The 19,573-nt window shown below is 34.3% G+C and overlaps 4 protein-coding genes and 1 long non-coding RNA gene across 5 annotated transcripts in view; 3 read left to right on the top strand and 2 right to left on the bottom strand.

Moving 5' to 3' along the window:
* lmtk2 (lemur tyrosine kinase 2) overlaps nt 1–2,008 on the bottom strand; it is a 36,488-nt gene extending 34,480 nt beyond the window's left edge. Inside the window, exon 1 of the mRNA XM_065290382.2 lies at nt 1,508–2,008. Coding sequence (XP_065146454.2) covers nt 1,508–1,673 — 166 coding nt within the window. The 5' untranslated portion in view covers nt 1,674–2,008. The remainder of the gene's footprint in view (nt 1–1,507) is intronic.
* Nucleotides 2,009–3,747: 1,739 nt separating this feature from the next.
* Nucleotides 3,748–5,957, top strand: pvalb5 (parvalbumin 5). Its single transcript, XM_065291007.2, has 5 exons — nt 3,748–4,069; nt 4,395–4,474; nt 5,010–5,142; nt 5,247–5,356; nt 5,734–5,957. Exons 2-5 carry the CDS (start codon nt 4,414–4,416, stop codon nt 5,754–5,756), a joined length of 327 nt encoding a protein of 108 aa, XP_065147079.1. The 5' UTR covers nt 3,748–4,069; nt 4,395–4,413; the 3' UTR covers nt 5,757–5,957.
* Nucleotides 5,958–8,754: 2,797 nt separating this feature from the next.
* Nucleotides 8,755–13,154, top strand: LOC135779660 (parvalbumin beta 3-like). Its single transcript, XM_065290494.2, has 5 exons — nt 8,755–8,893; nt 9,304–9,384; nt 10,759–10,891; nt 10,977–11,086; nt 12,855–13,154. Exons 1-5 carry the CDS (start codon nt 8,797–8,799, stop codon nt 12,878–12,880), a joined length of 447 nt encoding a protein of 148 aa, XP_065146566.2. The 5' UTR covers nt 8,755–8,796; the 3' UTR covers nt 12,881–13,154.
* LOC135744952 (uncharacterized) lies at nt 13,055–14,212 on the bottom strand. Its single transcript, XR_010530892.1, has 2 exons — nt 14,087–14,212; nt 13,055–13,378 (listed from the first exon to the last, which is right to left on the bottom strand). It is a non-coding gene; the product is annotated as an uncharacterized lncRNA (long non-coding RNA).
* A 118-nt stretch (nt 14,213–14,330) lies between these two features.
* LOC135744948 (parvalbumin beta) lies at nt 14,331–17,823 on the top strand. The gene is made up of 5 exons (XM_065263330.1): nt 14,331–14,470; nt 14,898–14,964; nt 15,049–15,181; nt 16,917–17,026; nt 17,314–17,823. The coding sequence occupies exons 2-5, from the start codon at nt 14,904–14,906 to the stop codon at nt 17,337–17,339; spliced, it is 330 nt and encodes a 109-aa protein (XP_065119402.1). The 5' UTR covers nt 14,331–14,470; nt 14,898–14,903; the 3' UTR covers nt 17,340–17,823.
* The last annotated feature ends 1,750 nt before the right edge of the window (nt 17,824–19,573 follow it).

Here is a 19,573-nt window from a genome sequence, read left to right as displayed (position 1 = left end):
AAAAAAGTGTTTCGCGTGGTCGCAACTTTTAAAACAGGAGCCAGATGTTGTCAGTCGCCGTAGAAACAGGAGGACTGCAGTATTATTATAAGATGATCCCCTTCTGACATCAAAAGGGGAGCCAAATTTCAATGACCTATTTTTTCGCATGCTTGCAGGGAATGATATCCCAAAACTAAGTTACTGGGTTGATCTTTTTCACTTTTCTAGGTTGATAGAAGCACTGGAGACCCAATTATAGCACTTAAACACGGAAAAATTCATGAAAAAAAACATGCCCCCTTTAACCACGCTAACATATTGTATTACACCAAATACACAAAATAACGTTGTTTCTAGCAACATAATAGGGGCTCTTTAAAGGCTGCTGGTCAAGCCAGTACATATTGTTATTTTAAAGTCATACAACAGGACGCTGATCCCGGAAAAGTTCCATAAAATTGCCAGTGTGCCTTCTTTGTAAACGCAAACACTTCCAGTAATTGTTTCTGGGATCGACCCAGTAACATTGGCGCTACATTTACAGAATGCCAAGTGCAAGATTGTAAATTCGTCACGTGTCTATACGGGATCTTTACGGTATGTTTGTGAATGCATGCACAGATTGCAGCGTAAATGAACCAAATCTTGTGTATTTTCCATAATCTGTGTGTATAAAGGGCTTACGTTACTGTAACTTTAAATATGGTCATGTCTTACACAAGAAACCAAAGCAATAAGACTCCATTTGGTAAACATCTATTAATCAGCACTGACTGCCTTATGCTTTCATATCTGCTACCTTGACTAAATTATCATCACTACCAGTTTAACACAGATTTGTTTACCGAAACACAGAGGCCAACTGGACCTTGAAAGTGCTTTTTTACTCATCACATGACAGCGATCTGTGATTAACTTGGATTATAAAATGCTTGTGATTAGTAAATCATCTTACTTAGAGTACTTTTTCAACAAGTCAATCATTTACTACTGATAAGAACTAGAATGGGTTTATGATTTGCCTTATTGTAACTCTTGCTAACCTGTAACGAGGACATGCCCACATCTGACATGTCATTCAAGAGAGACCTGTTTCAAGTACATCAAGGCCCTTTTGTACACTTGTAAAAACAACATATGGTATTAACACTATGAATGTGATCCGGCACAATAAGATCAAATTTACAGTTTAATAAAAATCCTGCTGGTTTAAAAGTCATTATTGATTCAAATATTGAAGTGGTTTGTTTATGGATAAGTCAACTATTTGTTCACCTGCTGACATCACTAACTGTAGCATACTAATACCATTGCATACTAATACCATTGTGTTTTAATATGACCTGCATTGCTGAATGTTTTAAGTGCTTTGGAGTATTCATGTATCCACACTACATTTTACAGAGATATCAGCTGTCAACACAGATTTCTAGGTAGGCATCATGTGATGCACCCATTAGCTCGCTTTTGAGATAAAACAACATGACAAAACTGTTCATTGCATTGACAGTGCTCGACATCTTACCTGAGTGTTCATATGAGACTGGAGCAGCTTGTGTTAGTGTGACAAATCCCAGTAAACACAGACACACACCTCCACGGAGAGCCTCCATCCTCAGCACTGCGGCTAATCCACAACCAGAGCTACTGTACCTCAATAAACAACGCAAATGACGCCTGAAATCGCACATCTATATCTTTATACATCTATATTGGTATACAATCCGTGTCAAAGACTCATTTTGTACGATTCGCTTCATGTGTTGTGTTATTAGCTTTAGCTAACAGGACAGTTCTGTGACGTTCATGAAGCTAAGCTAAGGCTAACCGCTACCGGCGTCTTAGTTACGGTTAATTTTCATCGTTCGCCCTCGCTCGTTTGTTTACTACCTCTCCTGGACGATTAAATGAGTAGATTTGTCGTTTCCCAGCATTGTAAAACTCCTGGGTTCGTATGAAAATCAAAACCGCCGTAAACACAGTGGTCCAGCATCACCTTTCCGCACGAGCGCCATGTTTCATGACGTCAAGCGTCGGTGGCGTCGCATCACGAACGATGCACGCGCGGGTGGTGGTGACTGACAAAGCTGACGGTATTTAGATGACACATCGTTTGCTCATGTTATTCCTGTAAATTTCGTTTACTTTGAGAGAGAGAGCCTGCTTAAACTGTTATAATATTCTGTCACATTGAACCCAAATATTATTATTACTATTACCATTGTTATTATTGTTGTTGTTATTATTATTTTGTTATTCATATTTATTATTATTTTTTGTTATTCCTATTACTATTTGTATTATTTCTATTATTATTATTATTTTGTTATTACTATTACTATTTTTATTATTTATATTATTATTACTATTATTATTATTATTAATTACTATTACTATTGTTATTATTATTATTATTATTATTATTATTATTATTATTATTATTATATTGACCTATTTGAATGGTTACCAAAAATCATTTTGCTTGAAAACCTTGACTTGTTTATTTAAAAATAGGTATTGATATTATTGTGTTAAATGATAAAATATAAAGCCATGGATTTTAGTGGATGTATGCAGTCACCTTTCATATTTAAGAAAATGTTTGCAATTTAGACCTGTTGTCTATGAAGGCAAATCATAGTGGAAACCGAGAAAGAAAATATTTATAGCCATCAACTATCATCATTAAAAGCAATACCAATTCAATTAATTGTATAAAACAATGATATTTAAATCATTTCAGATAATTGTGCACTTACATTACTAAAATGTGCTGTAAAGTAACAACAAACTACTGACCGATAAGTTGCCAGCAATCTACCGTTAATTAACAGCTCTCCTATATTAAATGGTATGTTTATTATTTATTAATACCCTGAAACCTAACTCATTTTATTTGGGAAACCAGTTGCCTTGAAACATTTAAGTTTAGGATGCAAAGATGTACATTTCTACAGTATTTTACTGTTTTGTTGAAAACAGCATTTTCCTGTAGATTCTGGCCGTTTTTTCACAGCACACTGTAAAAATATTCAGTAGAAATTACAGTGTTACTTGCAACTGGTTGCCGGTAACTTACCTTAGATTTAAATTTATGTTATTTACTGGCAAGAGTTTGTTCAAAGTTAAATACATTTTAAATATTAACAAGTCTTTATCTTTACAGAATAAAACTAAACATTAACAGCCTCATGCAAAGCATTCTGGGAACCAGAAATAATCATCAACCTTTTTCTATTTTTGCTTCAGATTTTGTTTCCCATAATGCTTTGCTTGATGCTGTTATTTTAGTTTTTACTCTGTAAAGACAAAGACTTTTTAATTTTTAATGTTCATTTAACTTTGAACAAAATGTTGCCAGTAAATAACATAAACTTAAATCTACGGTAAGTTACCGGCAACCAGTTGCAAGTAACACTGTAATTTCTACTGAATTTTTTTACAGTGCAGTTAGTTGTCAGCAATCTAATGTTAATTTACAGTTCTACTACAGTTAATAAGCTCCCCTATACAGTATTTAACAGTATGTTACCATATTAACATCCTGGAACCTAACTTATTAAATTTGGGAAACCATTTGCCCTGACTTTAGGATGCAAGGATATACATTTTTACAGTATTTTACTGTTTTGTTATAAAACAGCATTTTCCTGTAGAATCTATCTGTTTTTTAACAGCAGCTTTTTTTATTTCTTTGTGATGTGATTATGCCGTTTTTTATCCCTCCTACACAAATGAGAATAAAAGCAGAGTGATGTTTGCATCCTGCCAGCATCATTAGATGTCCCAGTGGTACCTCAGAGCCAATGACCTCCGAGCTCACCTGAGTCCTTCGTGAGTATATGCAAAAATCTCATCCTTTCAAACCAATAGCTGTCAGATATTATCCGCTCTGATTAACTAATGAGGAGGGAGGTGTTTTGTGCTAAGGAAGGCCTCCTTGGGTTTAAGGGGAACCATCGTGACCGTCTCTGTGCACTTTTGATCACAGAAGTGAAGGAGAGGGTCTCTGTGTCTTTATTGTTCCAGAGGATACGGCTGAGGACGGGCTGCGGTCACGCATCAATTTTTACCAGCGGACTTGAAGGTGAGTGCCTGTTTTATTAACATGTAAACAGTTAAACCTGCATGCTATTCTTGTCAGATTTTAATTTTTATTGTCAAAATTAAATTTTTCATTGCCTCGTAGGGTTTCTCAGTCGAGGAAGTACTTTGAGGATTACTTTGAAATGCATATGTTTAACCTGATGCTATAACATGTATCTGTATAACAAAATGAACAGAAAAAGTTGGTAGACGTTCTCAAATGTAAAGTTTGCTCTGTTTGCTGATAAAATATGCAAGTAGGCAGATATATAATGTATGTTCCTGTGTTTTTGTGCTCCTCTATTGATTTTAATCTATATTTCTAGCGTTTAGTAGGGGAACATCATGGCACTTGCAGGATTACTGAAAAAAGACGACATCACAGCAGCCGTCCAGGCTTGCCAAGGTGAGCGATATAGCTGCACACACTGAATCACTCATTAACATTAACGCATTACATTTACATTCATCTTCACTGGGCTCATTCGTATGTGCATACAAATGCACGACAACGGCATAGACACATTTATGTGTGCACATCTCTGCCGGCAGAGAGACTCCCATAGGCCTGTGTATCAGGGTTGAGTAGCTCCACGTATCCAGGCAGCCATTGAGCTGGGGAACGTTGCCACCAGGATACCAGTGTGTTTGTGCCAAGCATCCAAGACCACACATGAGCACCAGACATGCAAATTTCACGTAAAAATCGTGCTTAAGTATTTTTTCCATAAGATGATGCCCAATGCTGCAGGCACACACACAACGTCCAGCCGAATGCAAATATCAGTGTTTTTATTCAAACACTTGTCATGGCATGTACAATTTGATACAAATCTATTTGAGAATACTATATAGGTTTAGCATAAATGCAGTTATGTTTATGCAACTATTCATAATAATTATTTTTCATTAGTTGTTTGGTCATATCTGTTGATTTTCAGCTCCCGGAAGTTTCAACTACAAGTCTTTCTTCGACCAAGTTGGATTGGTCGGTAAAGCCTGTTCAGAAGGGGAGAAGGTTTTCAAGACTCTAGACCAAGACAAGAGTGGATTTATTGAAAAAGAGGAGCTGAAGTAAGACTTTCCTTAAATCAAGTATAATCTTTTTGAAGTGAAACATATCATGAAGGGAACCTAGACTCATTCGTCTGATGCCGCTCCTTGTTTTGTGTCTCCAGACGTTTCCTCCAGAACTTCTGCTCAGGGGCCCGAGAGCTCACCGAGGCAGAGACCAATGCTCTCCTGGCAGCTGGAGACTGTGATGGAGATGGCAAAATCGGGATGGAAGGTAAAGCCACATCAGCAACAAGTCCTTCCGAAATTGGTCCTTTGGGACTCTTCTCCTATAGAAACCATAGGTCCCTCTTTAACTGTTTGGCTCTTGTTTAACCTAAGGGATTAATCAGTGGTACATATGAGATTTAGACCAATTTCCAGTCATTGAAACACATACAGACAAACTGTTTGCTTTGAAAGATCCCGAATTCTCTGATGGGAATTCTCCAATGGGAATTCTCTTCCTTCCTCTTCCAGTCAAATTAACACATCTTTCATTCTGGGTGTTTAAGTCTTTGATATTTATGTCTCTCTCTTTCTCTCTCTCTCTCTCTCTCTCTCTCTCTCTCTCTCTCTCTCTCTCTCTCTCTCTCTCTGTCAATTTTACAGAATTCTGCGACTTGCTGAAATGAAAACGTGGCCTGAACTTCCAGCTGGATTCATTTCATGTTTCTGTCTTATTTATTTTGCATTTATCTTCCATGTGTTGCTTTTCATGTGATTTGCTTACGAAGGTTTGGATAAAAAGTCCTTGTAATTGTTTAAATCTTATTTGGGATTAAAAATAAACATCAAAATTAGCTTCTGTAGCTGATGATCATGAAACTGCTAAATAAAAGTCAAGTAACACTTCTACCAACCATTGCTTAGTGTGGTCTTTTGTATTGAAGTGTGGAAAAGCAACAGTACAAATAAAAATCAACAAAAATGAACAAAGAAAGCAAAGCATTTAAAAAGGAAAATATGCTTTTAGATTGTTGAAAGACAATCGCTGTTAAGAGTAAAGGTGCTTGAAAATGATGAATCTTTTAAAAAGAAATACTTAACTTACTGTAGATTTATCTAATTTATTGGTAACAGTTTGTTTAAAGAAAAAAATAACATTAAACATTAACAAGTCTTTGTCTTTACAGAAAAAAATGATAAAACAGCCTAATGCAAAGCATTCCGTGATCAACCTTTTTCTGTTTTTTTATTTTTTATTTTGGTTCCCAAAAATGCGCTTTGCATAATGCTGTACTTTTTATAGTTTTTTTTCTGTAAAGAGAAAGTTTAATGTTTATTGTTCATTTATCTTTGAACAAACTGTTGCAAATAACATACATTTAAATCTACAGTAAGTTACTGTCAGTAATACTGTAATTTCTAAAGAACAGTGTTTATTTTGGCTAAATAAAAAACTTTATATTTGTTTCCCAAAGGTTTTTGTAGTTGAAGGTTAAATAAATATGTAAAAGATTATATGATTATGATTATATACACTGCAAATAATGACTTTCTTGATGAGCAAAATGACCTAGGAAAATAAGTCTAGTTTTTACACTGCAAAAAAATGTTTTTCAAGAAAAGATTTTCTTAGTATTTTTGTCTTGTTTTCAGTAAAAATATCTAAAAAGTCTTAAATTAGATGCATTTTCTTGATTACATTGTCACGTATTTCCACCATTTTACGTGCCCCTACCACGACTTTCTTTTCCGTGACTGTTTTTCCGTTTTTTAAACAATTGTCACTTCGGTTTGGGGTTAGAATAACTTTCTGTTACATAACGTGACATTCTTACCCAAACCCAACTCTAACCCTAACGTCAGGCGACAATGGTTTAAAAAGCATACGTAAAAATTGTAAAAAAAACAATACTTTAAGTGACCTCCTAACGCAAACAGCAAATCTTACTCCAAACCGAAGCGACAATTGTTTAAAAAACGGAAAAAACAGTCACGGAAAAGAAAGTCGTGGTAGGGGCACGTAAAATGGTGGAAATACGTGACAATGTCACGCAAAACTGAGCAAAATAATGCATGACTATTTCACAGAAATTTGTCAGATCATGTTAAAGAGATAGTTCACCCAAAAATTTTAATTCGGTAATCATATATCATTTGTTCTGATGAACACAAAGGAAGATATTTTGAGAAATATTTATAACTAAACTGTTTGTGGACCCCATTTACTTCCATAGTATTCTTTTTCCTACTATGGAAGTGAATGGGGTCCATAAACGGTTTGATTACAAACATTCCTCAAATTTTTTTTCCTTTGTGTTTATCAGAACAAAAAAAAAAAAAATGCAGGTTTGTAACAACATGAGAGTGAGTAAATGATAACCGAATTTTCATTTTTGGGTGAACTATCCCTTTAACAAAATAATAAACTTTAAGTAAATTAGTGCTTAAAACAAGCAAAAAAAAAAAAACTGCCAGTGGAATAAGAAAAATGTTCTTGAAATAAGTTTACTTTTTAATAAACAACTTTTTTGCTTGTTTTAAGCACACATTTGCTTATATTTAATATTTTTTTGTCTAAAAACTAGACTTATTTTTCAAGGTCATTTTGCTTAATTTTAATTAATCTTAATTTAAGAATTTTTAGATATTTCTACTGAAAACAAGACAAAAATACAAATGGGATAGTCACTGAATTTTTTGCTAATTTTTCTGTGGAATTCTCACGGATCTCCGCATTTTTCTGTGGCCCTGCTACGGACTGTGTTTTTCCGTGGCATTCCCATGGATTGGTTACTGAACTGCTTTTTCCTATTTTCAAACCATTGTCGCTTCGGTTTATGGTTAGATTTGGTGTTTGCGTTAGTATGTCACTTTAAGTATTGGTTTATACTATTTTTTCTGATTTATTCTTTTATATTTTCTAAACTTTAAACAAATGTCGCCTGGCGTTGGGGTTAGAGTTGGGTTTGGGTAAGGATGTCATTTCATGTAAATCTAACCCTAAACCGAAGCGACAATGGAAAGAAAATATGACAAAACAGTTGAGTAACCAATCCGTGAGAATGCCACGGAAAAATGAGCAAAAAAATTCCGTGACTATCCCACAGAAATTCGTGATATCAAGAAAGTCATTTTTTTGCAGTGTAAAAATTAATTTTGACTAAATGGCTCAGTCAAGCACCTATGTCTGTCATACTGTATGTAAATAGTGTAATGAAGGTTCATAGCTACAAAACGTGTTAATTAATTCTGTAATAATTCACCATCACTATTCACATGCTCCGTATACCTAATCCAACTTATGCCATAAATACTCATGAATTATACTTATCTCTCAATGACATGATTTACAGCTTTAAGGCATGCTTTACGGCAAAGCTCTTGTCCAAAGTTTCTAACCTGGAAAAAACCCCACCCAATAAGTGATACCACTTTTCATTCATGGTTATCAAAGAATTTTGTGATTTAAAAATTTTAAGAGTTAGTGGTGGAAGCAAACACACGGAGGTCCTCCAAAATGTTGAGTCGTAGGAAAAGGTGAGAACGGTCGGTTCACCCGAGCTCTTGCTCTGAGAGGAGGGCCTCGAGATGTCTATAGGGTCCCACACATGGGTCTAAACATCATTTGTGGGACTAAAAATAGCCTAACTTGACTACTAGACACATTTTTTCAACCTAAGCTAGTCCTACATGCGGTATCTGTTACTGGGCATTAAATTCCTGTAAATGGTGAGCCTGAGGGTATATAAGCAGGGACACACGGAAGCCTCGGTCACACCTCGACTAACTCCTTCGGTTTTCACTCGCCTAAGTCAAGCGCAAGGTGAGTGGATGTGGATGAAGTCAACTACAGAGTGTCGCCAGCATGTTATTACATTATGAAAAAGCATCGTCGCATCATACTTTGGAATATGTTATATACTGGGGATGGATTGGGCCACTGAAGAACTTTGGAAACGAATTGTCAATGGCCAACCACTAAGGATAACTAGTTGTTTGAGTGAAACATACTTAGGGTTTTACTTCTGTCGACATGTGCAGGAATATTTCACCCGCTCATACATGAAGATGAAACTGAGATACTGATTTTTAAAGATCAAATGCTTAAAAAATTGATTGATAGCACAGTCCATGTAAAGATGTTTAGTGGAAATGCTGATTTTTTTTGTGTGTCACTTATTTCATTGAAAATATTAAGTGTATTGAATTTGATGGATCTCAACTATTTTGCAGCTTCATCAGAACCAGAAAAGATGGCCGTCGCTTCCTTGCTCGCTGCCGCTGATGTGGACGCAGCTCTTGCTGCCTGCTCAGGTAAGATATGAGACTCCATGTGATATTTTATGTTTATATCAAATTAAAATGCATTATATGGTTATACTTAACAGATCAGAAGTCAATCTGTTTTTCAAACCATGTTAAAGTCTTATTATGTAAACATGAGATTTGGAGCATCATTGCTGGATTTCATTAAGTGATTTCAATCTTTGACAGGATCTTAAAGATATTAAAGTTATATTTTCACAAAATGTAATGTTATATTATTGTTTAGGATGATTTAATGTACAAAACAGTAAATCACAAACTGCAAAACTTATTTTCTTACTTAGTATTTTTGTCTTGTTTTCAGTACAAATATCTAAAAATTCTTAAATCAAGATGCATTTTCTTCATGAGCAAAATGAACTAAGAAAAACGTCTAGGATTTAGACAAAAAATATTCAATTTAAGTAAATTTGTGCTTGAAACAAGCAAATTAAAAAAATCAGTCAGTGGGTAAGAAAAAAAATCTTTAAATACTTTTTTCTTAAACATTTAACACTTTTTTCTTTTAAGGAAATGTTAGATAGGCAGGTTTTCCCAGGCAAGGTCACATTTCTAACTTTATGAAAGTGTTTTAGGCTACCTAATGATATGCATTCAATCTTAAATAATTGAAAACACTTTAATAAGACCAGATACAAATCCATAAATAATATTAGGACACTTAAGAATCTAATAATAAAACTTTGTTACTTACAACATTAATAGTTCATATTCATTTTAGAACTAACATGAACAAATGCATTGGCATTAACTTATATTAACAAATATTAATAAACTCAATGTAAGTTGTTAGCTAATGCATTGTTAATAAATACAACCTTACTGTAGATGCTTAAAAACAGATTTAGAGTTATTATATATATAAGTAGATATTTAAGAGTTTTAAAGTAAAAAATGCATATAAAAATTATTTTCAAGAAAAAAATTCTTAGTATTTTTGTATTGTTTTCAGTAAAAATATCAATTTTTTTTAAATTAAGATGCTTTTTCTTGATGAGCAAAACGACACAAGAAAATAAGTCTAGTTTTTAGACCAAATGATCAAATTTAAGCGTTTTTGTTCATAAAACAAGCAAAACATTCTGCAAATGGGGTAAGCAAAGTTTTCTTGAATTTTTCTTGAATTTTGTGTTTAAGAAAAATATTCAAGATTTTTTGCTTACCCCATTGTCAGATTTTTCATCTTAATTTAAGATTTTTTAGATATTTTTACTGAAAACAAGACAAAAATACTAAGAATTTTTTTATTGAAAATCATTTTTCTTGCAGTGTGGTTTATATGTCATCTTTTGATCTGTGCTTTAAAGTGTATTATGACTTTAAAACCATTGAAATAAATGTAAATATCCTTCATCCTCACAGCTGCTGACTCCTTCGACTACAAGGCCTTCTTCGCCAAGGTCGGCCTTTCCGCCAAGTCCGCCGATGATGTCAAAAAGGCTTTCGGCATCATTGACCAGGACAACAGTGGCTTCATTGAGGAGGATGAGCTGAAGTGAGACTCATAATCAATCATATATAAAATCAGCATTAAAAACCCAAACCATGAACTGAGTCACATGACTTTGTTCTTTGTTTAGGCTGTTTCTGCAGAACTTCAAGTCTGGTGCCAGGGCTCTGACCGACAAAGAGACCAAGGCCTTCCTCGCCGCTGGTGACAGTGATGGTGATGGCAAAATTGGAGCTGAAGGTACATAAGAAATTACATTTTGATGCATCTTAAGGTCCATCATACTGGACGAGTGAGGTCTTCACATTGACTGCTTTGTTGTCAACAATACTGCAGAATTAAGTGTGCTGTAGTAACAATGATCAGAGATCATCGTCACATTTTTTACCATAGTGAAGTTTTATTTATGAAAGTCAAATATATCCTTATGTCTTTGCTTCAAACATCAAACAGTTTATTGATAATATGATAATATTGATCAAATATACTTAATGGGCAATTATGCCATCACATAGTAAATATGTTAAATGTAACAAAAATATTAAACAGTTGTTTTGGCTTACAGAAATAACACTGATTTGGCATTCTGCCCGTTAAGAAAAAAATCTACCTAGCTTCATTATGTATAGTTCATACTTGTCTAAAGGCTAGTGTTGTTTTATTGTTCTTGCTTTTATACACTGTCAGAATTTTTTTTTTTAATTATATATCAAATATATCCTGTAAAAAAATATCCTGTATAGGATATAAGGATATGTATCCTTATATGTGCCATTTAGGTATAGATATGTATGCATTTGGTACTAATATACTGCAAAAAAAGACTTTCTTTCTTAGTATTTTGTCTTGTTTTCAGTATAAATATCTAAAATTGTTTTTTAAATTAAGATGCTTTTTATGATAAGCAAATTGAGCTAAGAAATAAGTCTAGTTTTTATATAAAAGACATACAATTTAAGTAAATTTGTGCTTAAAACATGCTTTTAAAACTTTGAGGACTTCTTGAAAAATCTTGAAATTCTAGAAAAAATTTCTTACCCCATTGGCAGATTGTTTTGAGCACAAATTTACTTAAATTGTATATTTTTTCGTCTAAAAACTAGACAAATTTTTTAGGTCATTTTGCGCATCAACATTTTTCTTGAATTTTAAGATTTTTCAAGAAGTTCCCTTTTTTTGTGATCGTTTTAAGCACAAATTCACTTAAATTGTATATTATTTGTCTAAAAACTAGACTTATTTTCTTAGGTCATTTTGTGCATGAACATTTTTCTTGAATTTCAAGATTTTTCAAGAAGTTGCACATTTTTTTTGTGTTTGTTTTAAGCACAAATTCACTTAAATAGTATATTTTTTGTCTAAAACTAGACTTATTTTCTTAGGTCATTTTGCGCATTAACATTTTTCTTTAATATCAAGATTTTTGAAGAAGTTCCAAACAAGCACATAAAAATTGGAACTTCTTGAAAAATCTTGAAATGAAATCTTGAAGGAAATTCACTTAAATTGTATATTTTATGTCTAAAAACTAGACTTATTTTCTTGGGTCATTTTGCGCATCAACATTTTTCTTGAATTTTAAGATTTTTCAAGAAGTTCCCTTTTTTTGTGTTTGTTTAAAGCACAAATTCACTTAAATTGTATATTCTTTTCCTAAAAACTAGACTTATTTTTAAGGTCATTTTGCACATTAAGAAAATGCATCTTGATTTAAGAATTTTTAGATATTTCTACTGAAAACAAGACAAAAATACTAACTTGGAAAGTCATTTTTTGCAGTGTAAAATGTACCCTATATGCACTCTTTAGGTGCAAATGTGTACGTTTGCAATGGTGTAAACCCCAGAGACAGATAGGGACAATTTTGTACCATTTTTTCTGACAGTGTACCCAAGAGCTACTACAAAAATATAATGACGTTTATATTTTAATTTTAGGCTATGAATTTTAATCATTTTTAAAATGAATTTTTAACTAATGATAGTCTCATCTTTGTCTCACCTCACAGAGTTTGCTGCTCTTGTAAAGGCTTAAATTTTCATCCGACCAAGACCCTTCTGTATTCAAGGAACCAGAACTCACGACAGCTCACACCTTTCTCAGCTTACCTTTTTTATATGCATATCTTATTTATAAAAGACATTTAGACGGTTCGCTCAATTGTGAGTCGGCCGTCTGGATAGGGGTATTGCTTGTGTTAGTTGGATGTTTTATTTTCAGGCCCTTTGGCTTGTGCAAATGTACAATCTCAAATGCACTTATGGGGAAGAGTGAAAAACAAGGAATAAATATAGTTTTGGTGTAATAAGTCTTTGAAGTGAACTCTTTTTCGCTTTGGATGGGAAAACGCTCATGATCATGAACCGACAGTCAGGGATGTCCTGTAGGAAGTGGCGCTCTTGGCACGCGGCTGGGCGAGGGAAGGCCAGGAGATTTGCCGAGATACACAGGAGAGGATTTGCAGGGGATAGTTTTCGCATGCCCAATTAGAGTCCATGGCAGCTTCCTAAATGCTCAGAATAGCTTATCAAGCTGGGGAACAAAGCACAGGCCAAGTTTAGACCTCCGAAACCTGTTAAACGCCCTGTGCCGCCTGTCATTTAATTAAAGCATTGGCAATGCACTGTCAGTAATGTCCTGCTAACTATAATGGTTTTGAAATGCACCAAGAGTAGTGGGTGCTTTTATCCAAAGCGTCTTAGAAAAGAAAGCAATAAAGTGATAACTAGCCACATTTCTCATGGTAAAAAATGAAGCACAGATGAAATACAAGAAAAGCAGCTTTATATTTATTTATTTCATGTTAGCTGGCTATGCACAAGTGAAACGGAGCAGAACCCTCTGCTTCCACCTGCTGTTTAAAATCAGCATACAGTGTCAGGTGTAAATGATATGATCTTATACTTTATACTTATTATATATTTGAACATTTACAATAATAGCTTAAGTTATTTACAAAGGTTTGCATTAATCTTTTGCAATGCATTTCATAGAAATGTGTTTTTATGTTAATAACTGAAGCAAAACATAACAAGTCATGATGATATACTGACTATAATAGTATCAATCTAACATGGCTAAAAGATTGACATACTCTAGCTCTCCAAATTCGCACAAAATGTCATGCAAAATGCAACTAAGCACACAAAAAGTTTTGGTATCCATGTTTACACATCACCAGATATCTAACCAGACTTTATAAATAAATTTCAAAAACCAGACTCCAACCAAAGTCCATACCCAGTACAAAAAGCAGAAGACTATTCTACAGGAGATAAGCGTCCCATGTGCCCAAAGTTCCTTCATGAAGTCCTTCCAAGCGAATGACCATAAGAACGTATCCATGCACTATCAGCAGCGGATATTATTAGCATTGAAGTATATGATGGACTTTTCTCAAACGCACCTTTTAAGCATCATCATTTTCAAAGATAAATATAGTACAGGGTGTCTACTGGGCGCATGTCATCTGGCCCCTCGTCCGGCCAGGGTGTCTATTACATTACGATTCATATTTGGAGTCACCACTGAAGATATATAAGGAAGAGATCAGGGCCCCGGAGAGCACTGCAGTCCACAGCTCGAGTCTTCTCAAACTACCTTCAACACCGAAAGACAACAGAGGTGAGTTTACACTGGGACACTGAGTCTGTCTATATGGACGAGAATTTCTCCTGAATTTCATTGTGGAGCGATCAGTACAAGCAGAAAATGGAATCTGATTTTAAAAATCGGCCCTGGACTGTCTTTGCCTGCTGATTTCTTTTAAAGTGGACCTCATGAGGACCTTTTGGGATTTACGTCCTCATAATTCACATCCACATGTGAAACACTGCTGTATCTGCGGGGCTTTTATGGCTCAACCAAGTGCATGACCAACATGATAGAAAAGGGCACAGATTATGATTGTAAGCTTATGCATGTTAAACATCGAAAGAGAGGAGATCAGTTGGGCCTGCACTTCAGGTTTTGCAGACTTAGTAATAATGCATGCTGTTGAATCATGCATAACATTTCTTGATGCTTTAATACGATGTGTTTTATCATTCAGCTAAAGATGGCATTCGCCGGAGTCCTGAGCGACGCTGACATCACTGCAGCACTGGAGGCATGCAAGGGTGAGATTCCCGAAGTCATTTAACACCTGCAATGGGTCTGTTAAAGTGGGGTGTCTATTTACCCGTTGTATATTTCACACACAGCTGCTGACTCCTTCAACCACAAGACATTTTTTGCCAAGGTCGGCCTGTCCGGCAAATCCGCCGATGATGTCAAGAAGGCTTTCGCAATCATTGATCAGGACAAGAGTGGCTTCATTGAGGAGGATGAGCTTAAGTAAGAGCGAGCATTATTCATACTTTTCAACAGCATTCATTCATAAAATACAAAACATTGTGGTTCATAAATGAATGAAGGACTAACTGTTGATACTGTTTTATATTACAATGCAATAATGGCAATTATAGTGCTAAAATGACTTTCTTACTTAGTGTTTTTGTCTTGTTTTTAGTACAAATATCAAAACATTCTTAAATCAAGATGTATTTTCATGATGAGCAAATATTTTTTCTAAAACACTTAATTTCAGAAAAATTCAAGAAAAAATGTCTTATCCCATTGGCAGATTTTTTTGCTTGTTTTGCACAAATTCACTTTTTATATTTTATATATTTTTTTTGTCTAAAAACTAGACCTTTTTTAGATCATTTTTCTCATCAAGAAAATGTAAGAACGTCCTTTTTTGCAGTGTACTGTATTATATGGTATATTTGGTATATACGCACTGCAAAAAATGACTTTTTTAGTTAATATTTTTTTCTTGTTTTAAGCACAAAAATCAAGTCAAGATGCATTTTCTTAATGAGCAAAATAACCTAAGAAAATAAATCTAATTTAAGTGAATTTGTGAATTAAACAAGCAAAAAATGTAAAATAAAAATCTGCAAAAAATGATTTTCAAGAAAAAAATTATTAGTATTTTTGTCTTGTTTTCAGTAAAAATATCTACAAATTCTTAAATTAAGATGCTTTTTCTTAAAGGTGACATAGAATAATTGAACGGGGTATTTATCCTTGTTCTGTGATGTGACATGTTGACAAAAATATTTTGTTTGCGTCTGTAATGCCTTCCTAAAAACCTCTCTTAGATAGCTCTAATATGGTGGGGGATTTTAAACAAGTGGTTTTGCACCTATTTGGCTCCCCCTACTGGCTTAACTTGCAATCTCATTACTGATTGGCTGACTTTGCTGCCACTCAAAAAATTTAGCCAATTATTTTAAAGTGGAGGGGCAGTGAGATGCCTGTGATGTCATAAGCATCAGTTTTTCAGATTGGGCTGTTTTCTGGCTGACATTTCTAAAAGAGGAATTTCTATGAGACTGAGATGTTTAGCATGTTTAGCACTTTTTGTTTGTTTGTGAATGCGGGTAGACTACCATTATTCAACAAAGACAAGGTAAAAATGGTTTTTAATTTTTTTTGCTTGTTTTATGCACAGAATCACTTAAATTTGATATTTTTGGTCTAAAAACTAGACTTATTTTCTGGGGTCGTTTTGCTCACCAATAAAAAGCATCTTAATTTAAGAATTTTTTGATATTTTTACTGAAAACAAGACAAAAATACTAAGAATGTTTTTTCTTGAAAATCATTTTTTTGCATGAAAAAACTTTTCAAAAAACTTTTTTCTTTAACACTTAATTCAAGATTTGTTTGCTTGTTTTATCCACAAAATTCACATAAATTTGATACATTTTATCTAAAAACTAGACTTATTTTTTGGCTCACTTTTAGATATTTCTACTGAAAACAAGACAAAAATACTAAGTCATTTTTTGCAGTGCATTGGCATCCTATTTTACATTATATAATATTATAAATACTGTATTGAAATCCCCAATGCACTTGCTACCACTGTTTCATTGCAAAGCAGTACTCAGATGTCACAGGAACTAAATTAAATCTTGTTATTGGCAAGTGTCAAGCAAAACTGTTCATATAAGTGTAGCATTACATGATGTAGGATGCTCATAATTAGCTTCATACATTTTGTATTTGTGTTTGACAGACTGTTCCTGCAGAACTTCCAGGCTGGTGCCAGGGCACTGACTGATGCTGAGACCAAGGCCTTCCTCAAGGCTGGGGATACCGATGGTGATGGCAAGATTGGAGTTGATGGTTAGTTATTTTTACTACAGTATAAAATACACAGTAGAAAGTAGAAGTTGGATCAAATTAAAAAATTACTTCAAATAACTTTATTGAAACATTTTAGTTGAAAAAGTTTTTTAAGTAGAGCAGCTTTTACTTTTTACACTGCAGTTGGTTCAACTTAAAAAATTCAACTTCAATTAGTAACACCTTTTTTTCAATTTAACTTTTGTTTCAAGGGGAAAAATAAAAGTTGAAACAACTTGCAGCAATCGGATTCAAAATCTGACGCTTTATTTTTTTTCTTTTGACAGAGTTCGCTGTCTTGGTTAAGGCATAAAAGGTTTCCGACCAACAACACCTCTTGCTCTGAAGGAACAACTTTGCCCAAGACCTCCCATTTTCAACTTACTATAAATAATTTTTATATTCATGATGCTTATGAGAAGTTTCCTCCCATGCAGCACACTGTCAAAAATGATGACTGTGAATGTAGCAGTTGTGTCTCCTGTCTTAAATATGAATTTTGCTTACTGTAAAATCTGATGCACTTTTACGGGAACGGACGATAGGAAAAGAATAAATATTCTTTTGCAATATCGACTTATTTTCCTTTCTTGTTCAAAATCGGAAGCGTTTTTTGCTGTATACAAAAGGTTTCTAATAAGAAATGGACTAATAAGGAACTACATTGTGAACTCGGAAAATCCATCACTATCATCAGATACACCACCATTACCAATTGTTGTTGACAGTTGTTGGCAAATAATTATTTAAGATGTCTGTTTGTTTATTATTTAATAAACACAATTTAATAACCTAAATGATTTGGTTGTTTTTACATTCATTCATAAATTTAAGATAGATGCACTGTAAAAAGATTTGTTGGTTCAACTTAAAAAAGTTAGTTAGCTGGTTGCCTTAAAATTACAGTTCATTCAACTTACAAATGTTAGCTGACTCAAAAAAGTTGTGTAAAAACTAATATTTTTAAGTTAACATTAACCAGGTAACTTACTTTTTAAAGTTGTACCAACTGTTTTACAGTGTAGATAGATATATTAAAAAAGTTGACATAACTTATAAATTAAAGTGAGATAGATAGATAGATAGATAGATAGATAGATAGATAGATAGATAGATAGATAGATAGATAGATAGATAGATAGATAGATAGATAGATAGATAGATAGATAGATAGATAGATAGATAGATAGATAGACAGATAGACAGACATACTCTGACTCAAGCCTGTCACTTGTCCACTAGATGTCCCTACTTTCCAATGAATAAAATGCTAGCACTCCCAGTATTGTCATTCTTATGGCAAACATGCTGGGTGATTTTAAAATAATTTTAAACACTAAATAGGGAAGCTAAAATCAACCACTGAATAACTCTCTGCAGCAAAATTATACTGCGGTATATTATTGTACCTTTGTCCATATACACTTGTCTCTCATGGTGACATATATTTTAATAATTTTGCAATGGATACACAACATGTACCCAGCTGAAGGGTGTAAAGTTCAGTGTAGTGTAACTGTGTGCATGCAAAGAACGTAAGCAAATGTAAATGAATAAATGATCGCTCAGTAACCGTATAGGATGCGAGGTATCATTATAGCCCATTGCATCAGCGCTGCTGGGTAAGCAGCACCTCTGGATCCGGTGTCCTCAACCCATGGGGCTCTTGAGTTTCTCTTCATCTTGTTGGGTTATCCCACACCTGGAGTGTCCCGAAACATTTCAGAAGTGCTGCTGACCCACATGTGCAATGCAATGCAATAGGCAAGCCAGCAACGTCTTCATGTAAATGTGACACTAACTAGCAGGTGTGCTGACCTTGCTTTAATCTCCCTGGGTTTTGTAAGTAGTCTTTGGGATCAAGAAAAGACTCTGGTCCGAGGACTGGAGGACACGGCCTGGGGAGTAGTGGGGCAATAAATCAGCATGTATTGTGGGGATGTATTGTGGGGACTGACCATTTAAAGCTCTAAAATCGATATGAAATTTGATGGGTAGCCAGTGTAGGGAGGATAAAATGTGTGTGATGTGTGTCCTTCTGCCAGATCCTGTTAAAAGCCTAGCCACCGCATTTCAAACCATTTGAAGACATTTTAAAGCAGATTTGTTGAGATAAGTAAAAAGAGAATTCCAACAATCTAAATTTGAAAAAGTAAAAGCATGGATAACCATCTCAAAATCAGAGTCCAATAAAATCGCCCTCAATTTTGCAATATTTCTTAGATGGTAAAAACAATTTCTAACCAAAAGTCTTGAATGGTAATCCAAAAACATTGATTGGTCAAACCAGACGCCAAGATTTCTGAGGCTCGACTGGACAGATGAGCTCAGAGAACCAATGTGTTGGAGGATTCATGGGATTTTGCTGTCTGGGGCAACAATTAGGGCTTCAGTCTTTTCCAAATTTAATTGTAGACAGTTACTAGCAAGCCACGATTTACACAAGAAATACTATCCAACAAGTCTGTTAGTTTGTGAGACTCAGAATCATTAAACGAGCAATACAACTGTAAGTCAGCATACAAATGATATGAAACATTCTTAAAA

This window comes from Paramisgurnus dabryanus, chromosome 3, assembly GCF_030506205.2.
Source record: "Paramisgurnus dabryanus chromosome 3, PD_genome_1.1, whole genome shotgun sequence".
NCBI lineage: Eukaryota > Metazoa > Chordata > Actinopteri > Cypriniformes > Cobitidae > Paramisgurnus > Paramisgurnus dabryanus.
This window is presented reverse-complemented; position numbering and strand designations above follow the sequence as displayed.